Source organism: Ascidiella aspersa, chromosome 1 (genome assembly GCF_963924565.1).
Source record: "Ascidiella aspersa chromosome 1, kaAscAspe10.2, whole genome shotgun sequence".
Lineage (NCBI taxonomy): Eukaryota > Metazoa > Chordata > Ascidiacea > Phlebobranchia > Ascidiidae > Ascidiella > Ascidiella aspersa.
In genome coordinates this window covers 756,532-780,972 of record NC_139447.1, presented here as the reverse complement: position 1 = coordinate 780,972, position 24,441 = coordinate 756,532, and the positions used below count along the sequence as shown (strand labels likewise).

The window sequence follows — 24,441 nt, the reverse complement described above, 5'->3', positions numbered from 1 at the left end:
AAAAGAACAAAATTGAGCTAATACAGCGACGCGCATGCGCAGTACTGCTGATGCATAGATAGAAAGAGCACACATCCATTGTTTGCAGAAACAATGGGTTCTGTGACGTAACAGACAAATGACACACAGTAGTGACCTCACATGAAGGTGTTACGTCATGAAAGCGTGAAGGTGACATTGAACTTGCTTTTAGCACAAATATTTCCTAGCGAAAATAAAATTACCGCAAACTCAAAAAAGTTGAAAACGTTGTTTTAAGCAAGTGTTTCTTTGCCTTTTTTTGCGGCAAAAAAAATAAGCGTAAGTATAACACTTCTCTTCAAACAATTGTTTTTAAGCCCAAATGTAACAAAACATGGGACATTACCATTATTAGATTTGAATGTTATTCATATGAGCGGTGTATTCATTTTGCTTTCTTGATTTTCTCAAATTGAAAATGTTGGGAACTAATCTAAATATCAATAAATTTAAGCATCTGAAATACTGCAAAAAATCTATTCAAATTTGAGTGGTGGCCCATTGGTTGGAAAACACAGTTTCAAACGTTCAAAGGTACATTCCCTTTGTCGATAATCACCCTAATCCGCGTATGATTATTCACGCGTCACGTGTTGCACGCACGAGTGATCACGGGTCACGTGTTGCACGCACGAGTGATCACGGGTCACGTGTTGCACGCACGAGTGATCACGGGTCACGTGTCGCACGCACGGGTGATCACGGGTCACGTGTTCCACGAGTACTGATGTTTTGGCGCCAAAACGCTAGAGAGAACTTCGTCGGGGTCAACGAACTCTTCGACCTCCTCGTAATCGTCGTCATCGCTGACGTCACAGTCGCCCAGTGATGACGTCACAGTGCTGTTTGTGACGTGTTCGTCGATGTCGGCCGCTTGGCGGGTGAGGGCGACAGCTAGTGGTGGAACGCAGAGTGAAGGAATGAGGAGACCTTGGGGAAAAAATCGCTTGTTTATTTGTCCTGGGAAGTTCAGTTTTAGTGGGATGTTGTGGCTGGAGTTGTACGATAATATCGGGAACACGATACCGGTAGGTGCTTTATCGGAACTCGACCGATACTACACAATGGTATCGCTGCTAAACGATACTTCATTGGAAAGTTGGCAACTAAGTAAGGAAATCTAATAGTATTAAGCCAAAGAATTTGCCAAAACGCCAAGTTCGCAACTAAATGTGATTTCATTCTTTGATTAACTAAGGGAGTAGACTTCTTCATCTTTGATGGTTTTAAATAAATTAAAAATTATGAGAATTTTAACCAAATGTGCGCGTCCTAAGCGATAGAATTATTTTCAAGCAAAGGACGAACTAGGTTAGGTGCAAGTAAAGTATTACAAAACAAACGAATCAATTTTAATCTTATTTCTAATAACGATATGACAACTTCGGACGGACATTCCCTTTGTTAATATCACACGCAGCATTAAGTCAATTAATCACAAAATGTCACCTATTATGAACACTTTAGAACACAAATTGTGCCTTTGAAAATAAAATGGTATCGACGTTCAAACCAAAAAAACGGGAACACACAATAAGAACAAAAAAGCAACAATACCTAAAGTAGAAAAATCTGTAAAACCACAGCATTAAGACCAGCGACATAATTAAGCTGAATACGCAGTAATATTAACGACAAAATAAGAACTAAATCGCTGGTTTAAGTCCCAAATTCATCGGAATAAGGCCCAAATGGCCAAAGTAACGCTTGGAACTGTAGGGAGAGGGTATGTTGTCGGTATTTGGGCGCACTAGTTTGAACGGCAACATTGGGCGCCGCTGTTTTGCACCCGATTTTTTGGCCCTGTTAGGGTATTTGGACTTATTTTGATTTATACGTTATTACGACTATTAGGTATTGATCCTATTTTATTCTTATTCAGAACTGTCTTTTAATACGAAGTTGATGTTGTTCTTACCTCGGTCTTATGGCCGAAAAAACACTTTTTAACCGGACAGCTCACCCATTACCCACAAAATGTCAGTCAAGTATAAAAAAAACCACCGACCGACGAGTTTTGATCCGTCGCTGATCTTTAGTCTCACGATCTGCATCTTGTATTGCGCCCCCTCGTGGGAGGACAGGACCTCCACCACAGTCCTCCAGACGCTGAGCACAGATCCTCCGAGCACGTGGTAAGTACGACGTCTCTTGCCCACGTGACACACACCACGGCGACAAGCGCCCAACCTGGTCATAAGCGGTGCTCGTTACACAGTGGAGGAACCAACAGCAGGGTTAGGCGTGAAACTGCGGTGACCCCCAACCTTTTAGTGCGATTTTTTTATTTGGAGGTTGTTGCTTTATGTTTTTTGTTTGTTGTACATTTTTTTTATAAATAAGGAATTTTCTCATAAGGACATATAATTATTTTCATTTTTATTCGTTTATTATCACATCAGAACTTGTTATTTTCATTCATTTATCATCTCTTTAAAACTTATTTCTGTTCATTTATCTCACTATATTTTGTTTTTCAACCATAAATTGAAATTTTAACTGGTTATTATTATTATTATTTATTATCTTTTTAGCATTTCTTTTAGCAAATTCTTCTTTTTTTTACCAAAACTTATTTTTTTATTAGATTTTTCTTATTTGTGCATCATAAGTTGTTGCTATTATTAATCTGGTAACCAGAAACAAATTAAGTAGTTGCGTATTTCATTTGAACTTATTTATTTTCTCACCAAAACTTGATATTCATAACAATCTTCTAGTCATAAAAATATTTTTATATTTATTTATTTTCTCACCAGAACTTGTGCGAGCAAACGTCGAGTGAAGCTTCGTGTTGCTGCCTCCAGTGGACTTCCGCTTCGCTCATGGGAACTCGCGTGTACTTAGCGTTGAGCTCATCCAGTGGTTCTTTGCGTGTTTGTCTCCCAGTGTTCGGCCGATACACCGTAAACAATCGACGATTGTGACGTCGCTTTGATGACGTTTCAACGGCGAGGATGCACATTCGAACTCCGTTGCTTTTCTGAGAAGAAAAATCAGATTATTTAATAAAAAAAAAAAAAAAAGTGAAGACTTGTGTTTAAAATATGCCCAAATCTAATGGTCTCCGAGATTTTTCGAATACTTAAACTGGTAACATCTTATTATTAATATGTTTAAATGGAAGATTTAAATCCCGTTGCTTTTCTGTGATGCGATGACGAACAGAAAATAAAAAGTAAAATCGAAACTAAAAACACGCCTAAACGTTAAAGAAAAATGGTGTTTAGGTCTTCCTAAAAATGTTGCTTCAAATTTATTTGCAGTTATATAACAAAATAAAATTGGTTTAATCAGTAATGCAACCTATTTTGGCCTTCATGATAAAATGAAAACACGATGGGTGCGAGAGTTAAAGTTGGAAAGGTGGGGACATTACCCGGCTGACTATCGGGTTGTTTCAAGGATTCTTACAAATACCTAAACCCTGGGTTAACTTTGCAGCGTTATTACGAATTGGAGATCGGTTCTTGATGACAGAAGTAACTTTTGAAGTTTGACAGGACAAGAATCATTAGTTTTTACTGCATCCCGGAACCATTTTTAATTTAGAAAATGGATTTCTTTATAACATTTATGAAGAAAAAATATTCTTGCAAATCGAAGCCCTTATTAGGAAAACGTAAACGTTAGTTAGGCCAACCGAAAATAATTTACAAAATTGGGTAAAAACATAAATGGAAACTAAAATAACGCAAGGCTTTTACATAATAAAGGAAATACCTCTCAAATAAACGATCGTGATTCTTGCATAATCCTAATGTTACGTAATCTGCTGGAGTGACGTCACACTCGCTTAATTCTGACGTCACGGTTTCAACTGTTACGTCACACTCACCTGTACTGTGACGTAGAAGCCGCTTTCCTCCCCGATTGCGCAATCTTCGAACAGACGCTTCGCTTCGCTCCACTGCGTTCCGCGCTCGACCTTGACGGTGTGCAGCGATGCGTGTCCGACGGAAGTGACGCGGAACTGGCGGCTCCTCACAAGTTCGACGTTATTACTGCCGGCTCCAAGGTCTGAAAAGGATTTAAAGTTGAAGTTGCGACAAAAACTAAAATAAGTGCTTGGGGGCCTGAATATAATTTAGTTTGCTTTCTACTAAATATGACTGATATGGATCTAGAAAAATGTTAGCTACTTATTAGAAGTCATTTAATATTAAACCTTCAAACTTTAGAGGGTTTCTTAAGTTGAGAAATGACAAAAAACTTATCACTTAAACAAGTTTCTTGGTGAATGCAAACTATTATTAAAAAAGCAAAAAAAAATCAATCTACTCAACATCTCTTGATCGAACTTGCCTTTTTTAGCTCACACATGGTTTGGTTTTACTGTTGATGTTTAACCTACCGACGGCGACGCCAAATTGCACATAAATAATCCTTTTACATAAATAAAATGTCAGAACACGATCAATATTATTACACAATTAAAATTAAAACTACTATAAAACTAAAACTTCCATCAATTTAATATTTACAAAGATGTTTTTGTTCAAATATAATAGATTTAGCATTTAGAACCGCTTAACAAGGTGGAAAAAATCCAAACGATTTAAAGATAGCGAATTTAACCTACACAATATAGCTCGGTCGAACTCGCCTTTTCACACATGTTGAAAGGTGCCAAATAGATATGACAAAAATGGACAGTTAATATTAGCTGGCTGTTTAGTTTCAACCTACCGACGATTCCCTGGTCAAACTCGCCGCTCTGTTTAGCTTCCTGCACGAGAGCCTTCAGTGTGTCGAGGAAGAATTGAAAGATTCCGTTCTGTTGCTCAACTTCCATCCCAAGCATGCGGTTCATGAACTTGAAGATGTTGTTGTAATCTACAAAGGTGAAACATTATAAAACTAGTCGGCAAATAATTGCAATAAATAGAAAGATTCTTCATTTCAAAGGGGGTAATTTAAGTTTTTTAATTTAAAGCAAGTCTTAAACTAGGTACTTGGGATTGTGGCTTGCAAGGTTTATCAAACAAGCGTTAAAAAGCTGAATAAATGCAGATCGCCATCAGTAAATAACGGAATTGGGAAATGCGGACTAAAATGCGAGTGAGAGAGGAAAAACGTGGAATATTAAGAAACCGTGAAAAACATGAAAAATATATTTGTTTTGCGGCGCCAATAACGTAATAAAAAGTTGGTAGTTGTGTAAAAAACAACAATGCTTTTAAATGCAATCCCTAATTGATGGGCGGTTTCCGGTACATGTTTTTAAAGGTTTCGAAAACATTCAAACCTTAGTGTTACAGTTTAATCCACCCTAGCCATGTAATTCCGTTTTATATTTTTATTTCTTACCTTTATCGAGCTGATAAATGTGATGTCCCGGTTCCTTGTTCAACAAACCAACTCCCAGCAACGCTTGGCGGACATCTGACATAAAACACAAAATATTAAAATACATTTTCCACATAATTTATAACATTTCCTAAACACAACCTTATTACAATCGCGAGACGATATATTGTATTATATAAAGAAGATATAGACATTTATAGGTTTTCTAATCATCCCAGAGTTCATAAAAACTTTGTCTTGAAACAGTTTTGTTATTAATAACTTTATTAGGCACAAGCCTTTTATAACAACAAGAACGCTCACCTCTGAAGAAGTTTCCCTTGTATCCGTTAGGTGGCGCCACGAGCGGTGTTTCAATTCCAGCGATCGACTTCATGATGCTCTCTAGCGCCCTCCGTCCGTACTTGTTGTCGTAGTTGTACTGGCTCAGATCACGTGATTCTGTGGCCCGACGGTCCCCGTGGGTCAGGGCGCCCTGGGGGGAATAATAAAAAAAAATTGGATTTACTTTGTCGCCTAAAATAAGGACGATTTGAAAATTAGTGATTTTCTAAACGGACAATCCTTTGATATTTACAATTTTTGTTTTGTTAAAAAAGTCTGGGACCGAAGTCACATTTTTTAGAAATAGAAAGAAATAATTTTCCATTGGATATAAAATATATTATGGTTGCCCTTTGCTTATGGTTTACTTAGGTGATTTAACGTATATCAGCAAGTTAGTTTTTTGGGAATATTTATAGTTTAATTTAACACAGGTATTGTAGGGGAAAAATTTTGTGGGAAACCACGCGTTTGTTGCTGTTTAATATGCATGTTTTATTCTTAACTTGTTTTCTACTTTTTGTTACCATATAGACCATTTCGTAAAATAACCATCCAAAAGAAACAATTTATTCGTTTTAGGAATAATAATAGTATTATTACTATATTTTTGTCAAAATTCCCAACACACCTATTTATTTTTGGATATTAGACTGAACAAATATTAGCAAAACTTAAATAAACGCTTGATAAACTTAAAACATGTTATTTTCTTGCATTCCTACATCGCCAATACCATTTTCAGAGCAGTGCAATCAATATCAAACCCAGCATTATTTTTTGTAATATCTAAAATAAACATGATTTGCTCAATTATAAAATTACGATCAAAGTTATAAAGTCCAACGAGATGTCAAGCTAATGAATATGCCTCGATAAGACTCCTAGACTATCCTACTTTTGTATTCACATTCTAAATAGCATCTAGTGTTGTTACAACTGCGTAATCAATGTTAATTCTAGGCGCAGTGTAGGTGTACCACTCACCAGACTCTCGAGTCTTTTAGCGACCACTGAAGCGAATCTTTGTTCCCCGGCCAACTCAGTGATCATGAAAACGTACTCGGGGGCGTTGACCTGGTTCGAACGGTGGGTGCGACCTGGGTCAAATAAGGGGTAAATAAGAAAATAGCGGGTGTACGAGGGTGAGACGAGTTTACATGACAACTTTGCAGCGGCTCTTTTTTAACGATTTAACGATGCTTTACGCCGTTTTGTTTTTTGGTAAACGTTTTTTATAATTTGAATTCATCCTTAAATATTAATTACGATTTTAACGACCTGGGTGGAATAAGAAGTAAAAGGGGGTTAAGGCTTTGTACGCTGTAGGGGTCTAAACATTGGTAAACATTTTCCTTACTGTTATATTAGATTATCTATAATTCCTTAGAACATGATTTTCTTGGTTAAGGCTGTGAAACGAGGAAATCCCTAACGACCTATTACAGGGTTGGAAATAAAAACAACAGAGACGCTGAAAAGTTCATCTTGGTTGTTTTTCCGAAAGACAATTCAAGCATATATATAAAATACAATTCTCGAGTCTCATTCTCCGAATGCCATTTACATTTTTCTATTATTCTCTGATCCCATCCGCCAAAGTTAGAGGCAAATATCAGGAATTTGAGGCTTGATACATTTCAGTGAGACGGTAAAGTCGCAAAATTAGAAGATGAGGGAATAAAATACGTCAAAATTTTTGCCTTTAAACCATATAACCACAAAAGTTTCATTTACCCGCAACCTTGGAATTAGATCCGAATATTTCGACACCGATTCCGCACTATTAGTATTTTTAACGTGTGTTGGGGACTGCGGAGTCGAGTAGGTTTGTTTTGCTGGAGTCGAACAAGGGACTCCAGTAAAACTACCAGAGTCCCGAGTCCGACGTGCGCATGCACAATATCAAGTTTTGAAACTAATAAATAAGGCTGAATTGTAAAGAAGTGTGTACAAGCTCGGCAGAATAAAGAGAGCATCAGAGATGTTTGGTAAACCCCCAGAAGCGCAACCCACCGAACTGCTGGATCGCTCGATCTGCGCTCCATGGCAACTCAAGCGTGACGTGCATTCGTCGCCGTTGGTTACGAGCTCGCTTGTCCGATTGCAGGGAAATCCCCGAACTCGCTGCTTCGCTGATGATCGCAATGTTCTTCTCCCCGTCCATGAACCGCTGTGAAAATAAGACAATCTTTAATATTACGCGGGTTTTAAAATAAAAAATCTAATTCTAGTATGTCCAATAATAACAACAACTCGGCTGCAATAATAATTATTAGACAATAATTCGAAAAGTTCGGTATTTATTTTTAAACAAAACGTTTTTTTTAATTGGATTGCCGCTTCCAAACCAAGAAGCAGAGTCATTTTTCGCTCTATTAGTGAGTTTTCACTACAATTTTGGGTACGTTTGAGTGCAGTAAATAAGGAACTATTTTCATTCTTTGTGCGAAGTTCTCATGTGTTGCTTTAATTAAGTGTAATTTGACATAACAGTAAAATATTTAACGAAAATGGTATTAACCACCATCAACAAATTATACACACATTGACACACATATGTGTACAACAACTGGTCTGAGGTCGCATTTTGATGGCTTACTGCGCAAGTGCAGCCACCATTGATTTATAGTTTCTGTAAGAATGCTGTCAGCCAAAAAGCTTGGGTATTATTTGTTACGGTGAATTTAAAACCTTTCATAAGCCCATCAACAACATCAAAAGCAAAGACACTACCAAGAAAAATCACGTCATAATGCTTGCTACGTAACGTCCTTCCGCTAAAAGCATTGTGACGTCATGCATCTTTGTATTGTTCCAATCACGCGGCGAAAAGAATCGCGCGTTTGAAAAGAATTGTTACATCACAGAAGCCTTGGGGGTTTAACCTTGTGGGTTACGGAAGCGAAAGATATGAAGGGTCTATGGGTTTGTAGAAAGATGGTTGAAAGTTGCTATAATAAAAATACAAAGGAGACTTGTGTTGTGTGTGCCAATTAAAAGTAAGCTTCACGATATGTTTTTGTCTAAAAATCAGGAAATCGCATAACATATAAGCTTAGTATGTGTTTCCCACAACAGAATCTTGCACTCCGAAAGAACACATAATGCGGTAGATAAAAGCTTGAGAAGCGAACCGCTTCGAACAACAATCAGTCAGCAAATGTAAATATGCATTTCGCCATAGAAATAGATGACATCAGGAGGTAATCTAAACAACTAATTAGTGAAAAATATATGTTTAAAATTAGGAGTTCTACAGGAACATCACTACCGACCTGCTTTTCAGTCATGTTTAGGAGTTCTACAGGAACACCACTACTGACCTGCTTTTCAGTCATGTTTAGGAGTTCTACAGGAACACCACTACTGACCTGCTTTTCAGTCATGTTTAGTAGTTATACAGGAACACCACTACTGACCTGCTTTTCAGTCATGTTTAGTAGTTATACAGGAACACCACTACTGACCTGCTTTTCAGTCATGTTTAGGAGTTCTACGGGAACATCACTTTCCGATCTTGACTGGTATTCTACGTTCCCCTCATCCGTTGCAACAACACGGCCCTTGCGACCTGTCATCTGAAAATAAAGGGAGAAAATATTGGGTGAGTAGATTTATGAGATAAGTGGAAAATATCGGGGTTGGTAGGAGGAGGTGAGATAGTAGCTCACGATGGACACAATTATATTAATAAAATAATGTTTCTTTTCAACCTAGTCTATTTAAAAAAAACATACAGGTTAGTAAAAAAAATCATCAATCGATATAGTACGTTACAAAAACATTATATTTTTCTCCTAGAGGGAGTAAAACGAAACATCCAAATCACTTTTTAATATTGTAGAATAGTGTTTCCCAACCAGAGAAGTACTGAATTCAGATGTGGGTGAAAAATCCGCGATTAACATTACAATTACCAGTTTTATTTTAAGGCAACAGTTAATGTAACTTGCAGTGCTTTTAGTTCAATTAGACTGCAATTTTGATTTTTGTAGACGTAATTTTGCAAGGCTGGGACTGTATTAACACTGATATCTTTGTGACGTAACACACAATCGACTTACTTCAGCCACGTTCTCGGGTCCACCAAGTGCGTCTATGAGCTCATCGAGCATATTGTTCGGTAAACAATCGCCCAAAGCATTGAGGCGATCCAGTAGTTCACGCTTGAGCGCTTGTGCACGCTCCACTGCGCCCATACCGGGAAGGTCTGACGCGAGACTTCCTGGTTGGAACGAAAGGTGGTTTAGAGCAGGGATTCCCAAAATAGGGTCAGGGCACGCTGGGGTTTAAGTTGGCGATATTTGGCGATATTTTTTAAAAAAGTTCACCGGTAATAAAACAAGATGACCTAGATTGGGGCAAACAGGAATGTTCAGTTTAAAAATATATATATATAAATAAATAAAGTTATTATGTAAATACTGCTCTTGGATTCGTTTGAGCATTTATATTTGTTCATATTAAGGGATTATAGGGTCAAAAAATTCAAAGATTTTTGAGTTTTACCCAAAAAAGTTGGTTTAGAGTCGACGATATTTTAATAAAGTTGACTGAATCTGAGGCAAATAGGTTTTCATAGTTTCCGCTGAAAAAAAAAACGTAGCTAGCTAATGGTGGAATTCCGCAGACAAGTTTGTGGGAAACATATCGGAAAATTAGTTTCAAGTTTAGTTTTTAGACAAGTATGCCTAAAACTTATTGGCCAATATCAAGAGTTATGTATATAAAAACTACAACTCCTATTCATGTCATCGTTTTACATTTAAGTATTTTTAATAATGTTTTTTACCTCCAACGAGTCCCAAACTTCCCAGCAACCCAGGTTCTTCACTTGCGGTAGACTTTAGTTCCTCCAGCTTTAAACCACCACTAACGTCTGCAAGTTTGGGGTTGTTTGTGGCACTTCGTCGATCTTTCTTCCGTTTCTTGATCTTCAGAGGACTTCGCATTTCTGAATAAAATAAACCAACCGTAAATTAATTAAATAGTCTTAGTCGATATATAACAAGTAAAACGTGTGTTTTGTGTCAGAAGAAAAAAAACGCTAACTTTGAAATAAAAGACGTGAAATAATTTGTTGCTGATATAAGTAAACATTTAGCGAAACTTCTCGATTACTGGAAGAATATACCATCTAACATATAAAAAGAATTATTTTTGTGGATTTAACTAAAAACTTTTTTTATAGTTTTCTTTAGAAAATTAGGCAAAAATTTTAAGATACTGAAAAATATCATCGAAAAACAAAAATATTTTTGGCTTCTTACTGAAAAACTGAAAAAATCAACCTAAATTTATCCTAATTTGTTGATCATAATCAATTAAAAGAGCCTCATTTTCATCATTACTATCAGAATTACCGCTGAACATAAAAACTTTCTGCATTTTTTTACTTAGAATTAAATAAAAGTGCTTAATTGTCACCGTCACTATCCGATGCATTGTCGCCGAACAATTTGCCGATGTCCTCGTCGCTCAGTGAACCGTGACTGAAATCCGACACGTCATCATAATCGCTCTCCTCTGACTCAGCATTATTCTCGTTTGCTGACTCACTCGTCGATGACGCGTCGTCGCCACTGGAGGCAGCAGAGTCGCGTCGGATGCGTTTCGCAACAAGCGACGACTGTGACGTCATAAGGAAATCAGTGAAGCAGTTTATGGTTGAGCAAAAAATAAATAACATGAAATGCATAGCACTCTTTAAAAAACATAAATAACTGTTTTTCTAATGTTTTTAAAAGAAAAGTTATTTTATCAACAATAAAATCACATTATACCTAAACGGTAATATCAATATTAACCTAAAGTTTGTAGAATTGTATTTATTCATTAAAACTTGATGGGACACAATTAACTTAATTAGGAATCCACTTTGCGTTAACTGTTTTCGGCATAAATCGTACATGGAAAATCACTAGTGTATATTGTGGTTTTAGTTTTAATGACACAGCACAAAACTTCCTCACCTTAACACTTGCTGGTCGCTTCCTTTTGGACTTCTCATAGAAATCATGGCCGAAAACTTCGGCCACACGTTGGCGGTCAGGAGCAGGGAAATGCTTAAGAATCAAGTTTTCAAAAACATTCCTAGAAAAAAAAATGTGAAGTTGCAAAGAATAAAAAAACAATTTTTTTATGAATAAAAATAACTAAGTTCTTCATGAATAAAATAAAAATTAAAAATTATTGTGTACAGACATGTAAGGAAGCAATTGTTTCATTGGTTAAGATTCGTTTAAAAAACACAGAATATATTTTGTAAAAACCAGGACCTCACACATATCAAAATAAGAACGTCCTGGAGTTTATAAGTTGCACTGTTATTGATCTTTCACAGCTTGTATGTTATATTAAAACAAATATCACAGCTTCTTAAACTTTACAACAAGGCCATTGTTTAACTAGTATTAAACCAGACAACTCATACTTTGCTGTCGACACGAAATCGTCGAGCTCGCCTCCCGACTTCTCCAATTGGTCGACAGTTCCCGCCTCGCCGGTCGACTGTAAGCCAATCACAACGCACTTGCCATGCTTCACTGCCTCCCGCACTAGCGACACCGTGTGTTGGACCTGAACACATGGAAAATAATGGAGTTTGTAACCAATATAATAACGAGTTGAAAAACTTTACCAAAAGGTGAATAATGGTTTATAAAACTAAAATACTCACCAACATAAAATTACAAATTTATTTTTTTAGTTGTGAATTTTATTTGGGGATTTCTCTCTGAACAAACTTAATTAAAATACATTTTTTTAGTATATCAGGAAATCCAAAAATTGTTTTAATTAGCAATTAGAAAAAAAAAACTCGTGAAACTATTTTTTTAAGACAACAAAATACAATCTGTTGACTCCGGTTATAAACAAGGTGTTGATTTGTTGCATTTGAGTGCCGATATTTTCATTTAAGAGTAAATGACGACTTCCTCAAAAAAAAAAAATTGCTTGATTTGCTCCACTTTTATTTTTCAGTGGAAATGTCACATATTACATTATTTTAATGTTGTTAATAATGAGAGTGTACAATATAGGACAAGGCTGTACAGCAGGGGTGGGCAACGTGCGGCCTTTTCCATTTTTTGTGCGACCCTTTCCAGCTATTTTTCCCTAAATAAGGTTTTGAGTGCGCACCATGTTGGAAGTTTTGCTAATTTGCTCTATCACTTTTCTGCTTGAAGTACAATGTAACCCATAGGCTGCACCGCTAAACTAATGCAGTTGAACTCGAATGGAAAGCATCTCTTCCAAAACAATCTTCATTCATAAAGTTTTACTTGTGTCACGTTGTTATGACAAAGAATTGTTTTGCAACAATTACACTTGTCTGGTACGTTCATGGTGTAACAGACATTTGCCACGCAAATTTAACAGCTGGATTTGAATTAAGGCTGTTAATTAAATTGTACTGAGCCGATCCGTACGAGAAAGTCGTCATTCGAATTGTAGGAAGTTATTTCCGAATCCGCAAGTAGACAACACTGACAAAACTGCCGTAGTTGCAGCCTAGTAGCTCATTAGTTTTTCTAGTTAAAGCTGAAAATATGAACTAGTGTTTATTTGAAGTGCGGCCCTCCTGTAAGCATTATATTTCCTAACTGGCCCTTGTGTTAAGAAGGTTGCCCACCCCTGCAGTACAGTGTAAAAGTACAAAGAAGAAATAAATACTTAAATCAAGTTATGTTTAATGGTTTAACAACAACATAGAAAAACGACAGAAGAACTAGAAATGTTACTTACTTTAGCAGAAATGCATAGATACTTGAAGAACCTTTGGTGAGCCGACCAGAACTGCGCCCACATGGTCTTGCGCATGTGGAACTCCGCTTCCATCATCGAAGCTGCAGCTTGGAAGCCTTCACGGGCAGCTACCCACTAAATAAGGCGGGAGGGTTAACCGTTGGGTGAGGCTTTGGATGTGTTTGTTTATTTTTTTAGTTTTTCTAAGGTTTGTCCTGTTTGGGTAAAAGCTTAAAAACTTTAAACATGACAACAATTTATTGAAGTATTTATAAGAATAAAACTCAAAGTTTAAAAACCCAAGGCAAATCAGGATCATTCAAATTAAGGACAAATAGGACAAATATATATTCATTTAAAAATGTCTGATCCGGGCTTTACTCGGTTTTATTGTTTATATGCGCTTCAGTGGAACAGTGACCGACAAGCAGAAACCTGCTTCCAATGGTTTTGGATTCCATAAAGATTCACCTTTATATTTTAACTACAAAGGCTGATTTAACACAACTATTTGAAAATAATAAAATACAATGGCTGAAGATTCCAGTCATAACTTAAGCTGCTATCATTTATAAAATTGGCGATAGAAACTTACCAATCTGACAGCCTTGTTGTACATTTGCGAGAACGATGAATTAAGCGGAACTTGTTCGATGTGAAACGAAACTCCGTAGAAGCTGAGTTGTCGAGCGATGTAACTTCCCCGCATCTTCATATCCATCGCAACCAACTCCATCGCTCCAACACCTCGTCGCTCCACTGCCTAAAAGGGTTAATGTCAAGGAGGGGTAAAAGTGGGGGTGATGTTAAATTAAAACTGGAATCGCAGAAACACTTAGATGGGATTGCTCGAAAAGAGTCTTATTAAACACAAGGAGTGTCATATTTTTTGACATTTTGACTTGATGTTTGGCCATTTTCATATTGTAAACCAGAAAGCTTCTATCATTCATTCTAGCCACCAATTGGGATTTTAAGTTTAAGGTAAATGGGATTTAGAAGTTCAACTCAACTCTTTACATAAAGAAGTTCCTGTGTAAATGGAAAATTACGTATGGAGTGGACATCTTCTTTACACTTGAAAAAACGCCAGAAGTGAAATACTCGCAACTGATTACAAATCACATATATTGAGTCCTACCTGTATAAAGTCAGCAAACACAGGGAATGAAGTTCCGGGACCCCAAAGACCCAGACGTGACATGTAAGCCATGTTTCGGGGTTCAGAAGCACCCGTAGCACTCGCATATACAACCCTGTGTTATAATGGGGTGATGGTTATATATAACTCACACATATGTGGCAAGTATTACAAGGTGCACTTTGTATATTAATCACTAATGTGCTAACATGTATTTTAAAGTACCGCAGTTGCTAAGTGCAAATGCACTTCACGAAATAATGGATATAATTATATGAAATGTTATTTGGGTAACTACATATCATTGTTTTAAATGTCAATAGGGCAGGACATTGAAATTTATTTAAGGGCAATATATACATATTATAGTACTCAACAGTTAAACTGATACAGTCAATAAAATGGTTTTAAGTGGTTAGCAGACCAAATAAATATGAAGCCTCTATAATTCTCCTGTAATTTTCAGTCAGTTTCTGCATCTGTACGCAAAATAACCAATAAATGGTTTTGCTAGATGACAAATTTATCGAATTTTTTCCAAAAAGTTATGCAATACATGGATCTTTATTGTTCAGCGACACCTTACCTGGCATTTGGAAGTTGTTTCTGAAGTTGCAGAACGGTAGCTCCAGTTTTTGTTGACTTTCCTGAACCTGATGGGAGAAGATTCTTTGCTTTGTGACACTCGTCAAATATTATCTGCAACAAAACAATCAAAAACGGTGCTATAAATATGTTATTAAATCTGATACATTGCCATCAGTGTAAAACTACATAACTTGTCATTATATTGCTGTTAGACTAATTGCTTTGTGGCCTAAAAGTTGCAGAAAGATGTAAACATGTATACAGGTGGTATGGTCTGAAAGTTCCAATCAAACAATGTATATTGTTTATTTTAAAGGGTATAGTTTAAGATATAATAATAAAATTTGGGAAAATAAAAAAAGTATTTGAATGGTGAGAAGCATTTGAATCAATCTTTATTTAGGAATGAAAAATTATATTTAAGCTATTTTGTTTTTAACTAATCAGACATGTCGTTAAACAAAGAGATTTGTGACAACCTTCGGGGCCACAAGAAAAAACCCTCCAGTGAAAACAATATTTGTTTTCAAAGCGAAACTAATATTGGGCAAATCATGGCCTTGTGAAACGACGGCAGCAGGCTAAAAGTTGCCAAAACATACAACGGAAGCTATAAAACAATATTACCAGAAACTTCAGTAAGACCAAGCAACAATTATATGATATCTATGTTTTTATAACGCACCACACCGTCAAAGTTCTCGCCACACCAGTGAAGTATTTGCTTCAATCTTGTGTGGTACATCGCTTGAGAGTGACTTTCACCGATCAGCGATGAATACGTCGCAAAAATAACTCCCTTCTTGACGGCACCGTTGTTTCGAGCTGTTATCTTGCCGTATTTAAACTGAAAAATTTTTCAATAAAATATCACTAAAGCCAATATAATGAGTACTACATGTAACTTTCTTTTTATCTAAAACAGAGCAAATTATACATAAAAGCTTAAATTAAAAATATTTAAACTTGCAAATCACAAAACTCAGGACAACAAAATAATTTTTTTCTAAAGTATTTAAATTGGTTCATTAGAGAAGAGTAAAAACAGCATTTTTTTAGCTTTTAGAAATATTGTCTATCCAACATAAAACAATAGGCTTTCTGCTTGTTTTTAATTACCTTATTAAGTGCATAAACTTTGATATTTTTAGCTCCAATGTCGCGAAGATCTCTTTCTGCGTCATATTTGAGGTCATTTGAAACACTAAACCTATAAAAACAAAAACAAACTACAATAAATAAGTTCATCTAAAAACACTAGTGTTGTTTATAAATATTTTTGTTTATAAGGATGCAGGACTTAACACAAATTTAATGAAGTCAACAAACCATAATGCTCTCTTCCTTCCGACTAGATAATTCTCGTAAATAATCCCGGCCACAGTTCGACCTTTTCCAACCCCAGCACCGTCACCTGAGTAAGATTTTTATTAGCTCGCTCAAAAGTAAGCAAATAAGTGTCATGCTGAAATAGTCAAAAAAATATACTATTTTTATTAAAATTTTAAATTAAAATTTCATGATAATATATATAGTATATACTAGTGATTTAAACTTAAATACTTCACCATATCTTTTTTAAATCAGCAGTGTTAGACCTACTTTATTCAATACAAGTATAAAAATGTTGGAGTATCAAGTTTGTTATTGGTCAACATAAGGCGAGAAAGCAAACAAATGTGACCATGAAATGTAACAGTACCTTAAATAACATTCTGTGAACAGGTGACAAATAAGCATTATTAAGATCCAGATAACACAACCTCCTTTTAAAACAACTATGTTTTATAACAAATGTCAACTAATTTGATATGAGCCATTTATTCGTAAGGCATAGACAATTTTCAATCTTGCTCAGAACCGATCTTAATTAATCTAACCATGTAAACTGTGCAGTATGTGACCCAAACAAATTAAATAACGACACAGTTTGGGATTGACATCTATGGATTGAGAACTTGTGCAAATGTACCAAAACATTAAATAACATCTTTGTACAAAAACTATTATAAAAATAAGGTATACCGATCGCCTTATAAATTAGACACAAATTTAAAATTGCAGCTAAATACACCAGAGTTAAAACTTTTAATTTCAGGTTACATAGTGAATGTGCAAGTCGTAAATCATGTGCTCACCAATAAAATAACCGGCTCTTTCTCCGTTGGGCAAGAAAGTCGATTGCTTCTGGCACGAATAGACGATAGACTCGAGCTGTAGAGCAGACAGTTTGCCGTGGTCGATGGTTTCTCGGGGAATTGACAGCTGGTATGTGACATCGGGTGGCGCTATACTCGCAAGCGAGCTTGTCTCTACGACACTGTCGGGATGTGAGAGTCCGATCCTCACTGAAAGAAGGAAGATTGTCACAAATGCAAATTCTTAAAAAGCCATAACAAAACATTGCTTCAAACAAATAATCTGGCAAACATAACATCAAATTAAATGTTGGCAATTTTTTAATGTTTGACATAATTTTAAAATGATTACATTAGTAATTTGTATATTAAAGTTGATCAGCAAATGTTTAAATAATTTTGTGTTACCATTTGACTAACATTATTGAATTTCAGTTTAGGTGTAGTAAAAAAGAAATCCTATATTTGCTTGGCATGTATTCAGCATAGGTTTGCGTATATTGTACAATAGAAATCTTACATTGCTTGGCATGTATTCGGCAGATGTTTGTGTGTATTGCACAATAGAAATCTTACATTGCTTGGCATGTATTCGGCAGATGTTTGTGTGTTTTGTACAATAGAAATCTTACATTTGCTTGGCATGTAATCAGCATAGGTTTGCGTATATTGTGCAATAGAAATCTTACATTGCTTGGCATGTATTCGGCAGATGTTTGTGTATATTGTACAATAGAAATCTTACATTTGCTTGGCATGTATTCAGCATAGGTTTGCGTATATTGTACAATAGAAATCCTACATTGCTTGGCATGTATTCGGCAGATGTTTGCGTATATTGTACAATAGAAATCTTACATTGCTTGGCATGTATTCGGCAGATGTTTGCGTATATTGTACAATAGAAATCTTACATTGCTTGGCATGTATTCGGCAGATGTTTGTGTGTATTGTACAATAGAAATCTTACATTTGTTTGGCATGTATTCAGCATAGGTTTGCGTATATTGTACAATAGAAATCTTACATTGCTTGGCATGTATTCGGCAGATGTTTGTGTGTATTGTACAATAGAAATCTTACATTGCTTGGCATGTATTCGGCAGATGTTTGTGTGTATTGTACAATAGAAATCTTACATTTGCTTGGCATGTATTCGGCAGATGTTTGCATATATTGTACAATAGAAATCTTACATTGGTTGGCAGGTATTCGGCAGATGCTTGTGTGTATTGTACAATAGAAATCTTACATTTGCTTGGCATGTATTCAGCATAGGTTTGCGTATATTGTACAATAGAAATCTTACATTGCTTGGCATGTATTCGGCAGATGTTTGTGTGTATTGTACAATAGAAATCTTACATTTGCTTGGCATGTATTCAGCATAGGTTTGCGATATTGTACAATAGAAATCCTACATTTGCTTGGTATGTATTCAGCATTGGTTTGCGTATATTGTACAATAGAAATCTTACATTGCTTGGTATGTATTCAGCATAGGTTTGCGTATATTGTACAATAGAATTCCTACATTTGCTTGGTATGTATTCAGCATAGGTTTGCGTATATTGTACAATAGAAATCTTACATTGGTTGGCAGGTATTCGGCAGATGTTTGCGTATATTGTACAATAGAAATCTTACATTGCTTGGCATGTATTCGGCAGATGTTTGTGTGTATTGTACAATAGAAATCTTACATTTGCTTGGCATGTATTCAGCATAGGTTTGCGTATATTGTACAATAGAAATCTTACATTTGCTTGGCATGTATTCAGCATATGTTTGCGTGTGATGCATTTCCGATTCTTCTTCGCGTTCTTCGACGTCGACCAAATCACTCCCAGGTTTTTTGGTCATCTGAAAATATGACTTGTTAATATTACAAGGAATGTCACATGGGGAATCACTGATTAAGTCAACTCAAGATAAATTTTAATCAATAAAATACAAGCTTTGGAGTATTACACAAATGATCACGTCAGTTTAATGCTGATTTTAGAAGAAACAGTTTATTAAATATTGTTGGAAAAAAAGTAGAAAGCAACCCTTCATTTAAAATTAACCTTAAAATGAAGTAGAAATAACAGACCATTCCCCTATTAAAAGTTCAAATAATAAACACAAATTGACTCACAGCTGGCATAGAGAGCGTTCGGAGCAGGGTTTCTTTGGCGATAAAGTGGATCTTCTCTAAAAATGATGCAACAAATAAAAATAAATATTTTTTTTATAACTTGGCTTTAAGTCCCTAGAATCTTTGTTAAAAAAAAGACAGAACATATATCAAAAATAGGTAAAAAATGTAGTGGATATTTGATTCAACTCAATTTTTGGCCAAGTTTATAAATTTGATCTTACCAGGTCGCTTTTGTCCAGGTTTTAAAGATGGGGAGTGTGCTTGTTTTAACTGTAAGGAAACAAACAAGTTAAAATAACATAAAACAATAGTAAACCATTTTTTTTAGGAATAAAAAAATACTTGGGTACACTATACATGGGTCTGTAATGTAGCTTGATAATGAACTTCAAAGGAATAAAGGTTAAGTAGAATGACATCATCTTGATTAAGATGTTTCAATACGAACTTGTATAATATCTTAAGGTAATGTGTCAAAAAAAGTGTAATCTAAAAAATATACATAAACCATACAGTGGCAAGTAAATTGAGTTATTGTTCCCAAACACTAGAAGCAGCATGAACGTCAACAAAGTAAGTAAGCACTGTGGAACTATCTATCTGTCGAGTTAAAAACAACCCTAGTGACCAAATAACAACATCGTAAACGAAATAAATGTGAGTGACACAACTAGTCAATCCTATTTAAAACAAAACTTATATATTTACTGATGAACTTACACTAATTGTAGGACTCCCTCCGTTCACCAGCTTAACCTTATCGAGCAAAAGTTTGGTTGGTGTTTGTGTGTTGATTACAACCGAAGACGACTTCACTTTCTCCGGTCTAACCATCGCAAATGGTGAACCAGGAGGTGTGTCAAAATCAGACTCCCCGTATTTCTCCACGGTTTCCACAAACAAACTCCCCAGGTTAAGGTTTTTCGGCGTTTGTTTTTGTTGCACGCCATTCACAATGCGCTTTGCGTTAAATGCTGGAACGCTTTGGGACTTCTTAAGAAGCACGTTTGTTGAAAAAGTATTCCCATTGTTTACGCTTTGTTTTGTAACAGTTGGCATTGTTACTTGGAAGTTTGAAGTAGTAGCGACGGGCACCAAAACAGTTTTTCCACCCACCACAACTTTTTTCATTGTTGTATTTTCACCGGTTGTAGCTCTAACAATTGTGTTATGCATTCCATTGCTTGGTTTGTTTATTATTACGCTAGTTAATGATACAGAGGTGCTTGCATAGCTTGTTGCTGCGTTAACAGAAGAAGGAACTGAGAGTTTTGCGACTGGTTTGACGATATCCGCTTTGCCCAGACGGTTGATCTTAATGATTGATCCTGCAACAAGTTTGATTTGTTTGGTAAAAAATGATATATAAGAAGGTTAAACTTTGGCAAAAAAGTTAACAAAATAATGCTTAGACAAATTCAAACTTTCAAGTAACAAAGTGAACTTTAAATTAGAGCCAATATGTCAGCAAAATCAGCTGTACTCTCCAAACACAAATGCAACCTCAGGGTAAATACTCTCCTGTTTGTTTTCTCTATGTACAATGGTTTATTTACCTAATAGTGTTGTGGAAAATTATTAACATAAAGTATATATAATGTCACAAACATAATCTAAAAATATAAAATATCAAAGCTTGTCACAAATTTAAGGTTTGATTACGCAGGGTTGGGCTTAAGCACTCGCCCACTCGCCAATGCGAGTACAAATTGCTCCGGGCGAGTGCCGATTGACATTAACTCGCCGGACTGGCAAGTGGCTTCGGCGAGAAATTTAATTAGTTGGTGTAGGACAACTTGTGTTAATATTTGTAAGCAGTGTTTTTTTTATGTTTTGAGGGACCGTAACCTCCACTGAAAACTACGATATTTGAAAATATCGCCTACTTGTGTAACTACAAACTATAGTGTGCGAAATGTGGTGTTTTGTTTGTGGCGTGAAACAACCTGCGTTAAAACGTCCTTCAAGCACAGAAAACTAAAATACGAAAAAAAAGAGAGCGAGAGGATTTTTAGAAAAATGGAAAACAGGCAGGCCGTGGCTACTAAATTGTCAGGTATATTTTTTTCACTAAAGATTGTTAAAAATATTTCGCCAAAACATTGTCTTAAGCGTAAACTGCTTTTTGGGTCATTAATTTGTTCATCCGTGCTTGGAAATAAACGACCAGACTTTTATAAAAACTACTGTTTACATAGAAAAAACACAAAATAGAATAACGATAACCTATAAAAAAAAACGCGCTAGGACAAAAATTTGCAGACAGCATTTTAACAAATTTGGCGAGTGTTATTTCGTCCGGGCGAGTGCCGATTGATAGCCGCTCGCCGAGCTGGCAAGTGTAAATTTTTGCTTAGGAACAACCCTGTTACGCTTTTTTTTTGTTATCTCATTGAAATTGAGACTTACATTTACAAAAGCTACATAAGTCTTACAAAATAGTTTGAACAAGTCTTTATTTCATCCAGTTCTAAGTTTAACTAAGCATGATATGTTTCAGCAGCCTCATAGTGTGGTATAACCAGTGAGAAATGGAACAAAAATGGAAGTTGAGAGTTGGAAAATGTCTGTAAGCTAGATTGGAAACTTTAGATATTGTATGGAGAAGAAGTTTAAGCAGCTTGAGATTTGTCCTCTAAAAAATGACTTCTTAAATCAACGCAGGTCTAACTGAATTACTATTGAAAAATGTAAACAAGGCTGAAGTTTTTGGCTGACTGAAGCTTTTTTAACCTTATGACAATTTTTCATGAAATGCAGGGCTGTGACCTCAAATCTGTGTGAATAAATCCCTGTGCAAGTGAAACTTTCCAATCTGGTCTTTGGCTTAACTGACAAAAACAATTTAAGCATGCAATTTAGTTTAACTATAGTAATACATTGTTAAGTGAGAATGCTGACACCTACCAGCTTTGAGCGTTGGTATCTTGATAATCTTAACCCCAGGTGGTGGTTTCACCAGGGGACTTGCTACCAATGATTTCGAGGCAACATTTGTAAAGTTAAGTCTAGATGGAGTTGTGCTTGAAACTGCGGTGATCGTTACTGATCTTGGTTCTTCAGGTTTCTGCACAAAATATAATAAACATGGAATTTATACATTCTGTAACTTCTACAAGATATCCTTTATTTTTAAACTTTCTTTTGGGCGATTTAAGTTATAAATATTAGGAATGCCAAAGCCCATACACGAGACTGATTTGTTTTTTTCTTAACCCAAAATTTTGCTACAGTTAGTTGTACAACTGGCGCACCATGATTATTGACTTCACCAGCAATTAATAGATTTAATGCTAAACCTTACATCGTTGTAAGATTTCTTATTTATGTCTAATTTGCAGTTTGTTCACTTTAAGCTTACGAAAATTCAGTGAAGAAAATTGGATCACCTAAATTTCGCTGTAAAACTTAAGCTTGTCTTTGGGTTGCTGCGGAAAAAAGGTTAAAAACACCAGAATAAATACAATATAAAACTTGGCGCTGGTCTGGAATCCTATAACAGCACATAATAGTTGGGTTAGGGTGCGGGTCAGCGTTTGAGTTAGTTAATCATTATTATTAAAAAATATAATAATACTTGATTCACCACTGTGGCAAATGGGGGTGTTTAGTTAGGGGTAAGAAGGCTGCTGGCTCTGAAGACGAGAGCCGACGGCTGCCTAGTCTCTTACAAGTTCTTAATCCGACTCCAAAGGAGCAGGCCGCTAGAATACCTGTCCTCAACTTCTTGTACTCTCTAGGCAAAGACACTTCACTCAGTATGATGTTGCCCGTCAAGCATATTAACAAATCTCAGAAACACACGATAAACGGAGCGGTGATTCAAGCCGCTGTTAGTAAGACGTACAAAATAGAATAGCTTGCGAAACGATTCAAGCGCACGATTCGGCGTTAGGTCACGCTTCAGTGGACAACGGTGACGTGTATAGTGACATCAAAGTAGGCTAAATGCTACAACCACAAACGCTAACTCGCACCCTAACCCCATTAATGTGTTAATTTAATATTTGTATGAAAAACACAAATGTTTAAAAAAATATTTCAGTTTGATATTGCGACTTACCACACGCGTTTCCGCTGAAGGTACAATCCCCAGCATATCCAACAATGGATCAACGTGGTTGTTATTCGCCGAATCTTTTGCAAGGTCACCCCCGAAGAGTGAATCAAAGTCCATAACTCCGCTCTGGTTAAGAGCTGCCGACAATAAATCCAATCCATCGCTAGATTCTTCCATTGATCAATAAATGGCAACCACAATAATATATACAAAATTCTTAAAAAATGATGTTTCATGGTTGTGCAACAAATATTAATTCAAAACAACATCAAATCACAAAAAGTAGGATTGGATTTTAGGATTCTAAACCACAGCACATGTTTCATTTAATTAAAGCGCATGAAGACATTTTAGTATGTTTGAATCAAGAAAAGTGAAAAACATAAAATCGGAAATCAGGAGTAATAAATTAATTTACATTTTCTCTGAATATAAAGTATTTTTTTACAAATTTAAAATTAACCTTTTTAAGTACAATCATCCCCTAAACAAACTTGTAGATATTCACTTGTTGTAACATAAGCAAACATTGGCCGAAATAAAACTCGCAAAATAGCTAATGGCGATGTCAACTTTAAATTTGCATATGGACCATAAACCACGTGGTTTGTATTTACAGGTCGTAAAATGTAAATAATCCAGCTAAAACTTAAAAAAACGCTACTAACGTGACCTCAAAATAACCAGAACTGTGAAAAGCGTAAAGGAATAACTATCTGCAATACAACTAAACGTTTTAAGTTCTAAATAATTAAACACTTAACATGCTTATCCTGCTGGAACCGTCTTAGGTCCTCCGCCCAAGACACGTTGCAACTTCTGAAGCGAATTTTTTCGCGACTTACGTATTTTAAGTGATGTCACAATGCAGAAAGAAAAGGAAAAAAGATAATACATTGTCACGTGAGCCTATGTTCACAACTACTCGCGTAAATATCACTAAAACAAATCATTTGTGTCAGGG

At 35.9% G+C, this 24,441-nt stretch overlaps 1 protein-coding gene across 1 annotated transcript; it reads right to left on the bottom strand.

Moving 5' to 3' along the window:
- Positions 1 to 595: 595 nt before the first annotated feature.
- On the bottom strand, positions 596 to 24,281 carry LOC146166421 (protein strawberry notch homolog 1-like). Its single transcript, XM_083390234.1, has 29 exons — positions 23,481 to 24,281; positions 22,325 to 22,484; positions 20,138 to 20,745; positions 19,639 to 19,687; positions 19,415 to 19,470; positions 19,035 to 19,137; positions 17,275 to 17,484; positions 16,466 to 16,550; positions 16,256 to 16,346; positions 15,822 to 15,983; positions 15,135 to 15,247; positions 14,549 to 14,663; positions 14,003 to 14,170; positions 13,408 to 13,542; positions 12,092 to 12,237; positions 11,631 to 11,751; positions 11,086 to 11,287; positions 10,451 to 10,612; positions 9,723 to 9,883; positions 9,126 to 9,236; positions 7,672 to 7,828; positions 6,643 to 6,755; positions 5,635 to 5,806; positions 5,332 to 5,406; positions 4,711 to 4,857; positions 3,860 to 4,041; positions 2,778 to 3,004; positions 2,030 to 2,211; positions 596 to 951 (listed from the first exon to the last, which is right to left on the bottom strand). Exons 1-29 carry the CDS (start codon positions 23,652 to 23,654, stop codon positions 728 to 730), a joined length of 4,611 nt encoding a protein of 1,536 aa, XP_083246360.1. The 5' UTR covers positions 23,655 to 24,281; the 3' UTR covers positions 596 to 727.
- Positions 24,282 to 24,441: the final 160 nt, after the last annotated feature.

Bases quoted from the DNA above. Each gene is read 5' to 3' on its own strand.
- LOC146166421 (XM_083390234.1), bottom strand. From the start codon at position 23,654: ATGGAAGAATCTAGCGATGGATTGGATTTATTGTCGGCAGCTCTTAAC. The intron at 22,485-23,480 runs GTAAGTCGCAAT...TATTTTGTGCAG, and splicing joins CTTCAGCGGAAACGCGTGTG to AAACCTGAAGAACCAAGATC. The intron at 19,471-19,638 runs GTAAGATCAAAT...CATCATTTTTAG, and splicing joins ACCTGGACAAAAGCGACCTG to AGAAGATCCACTTTATCGCC.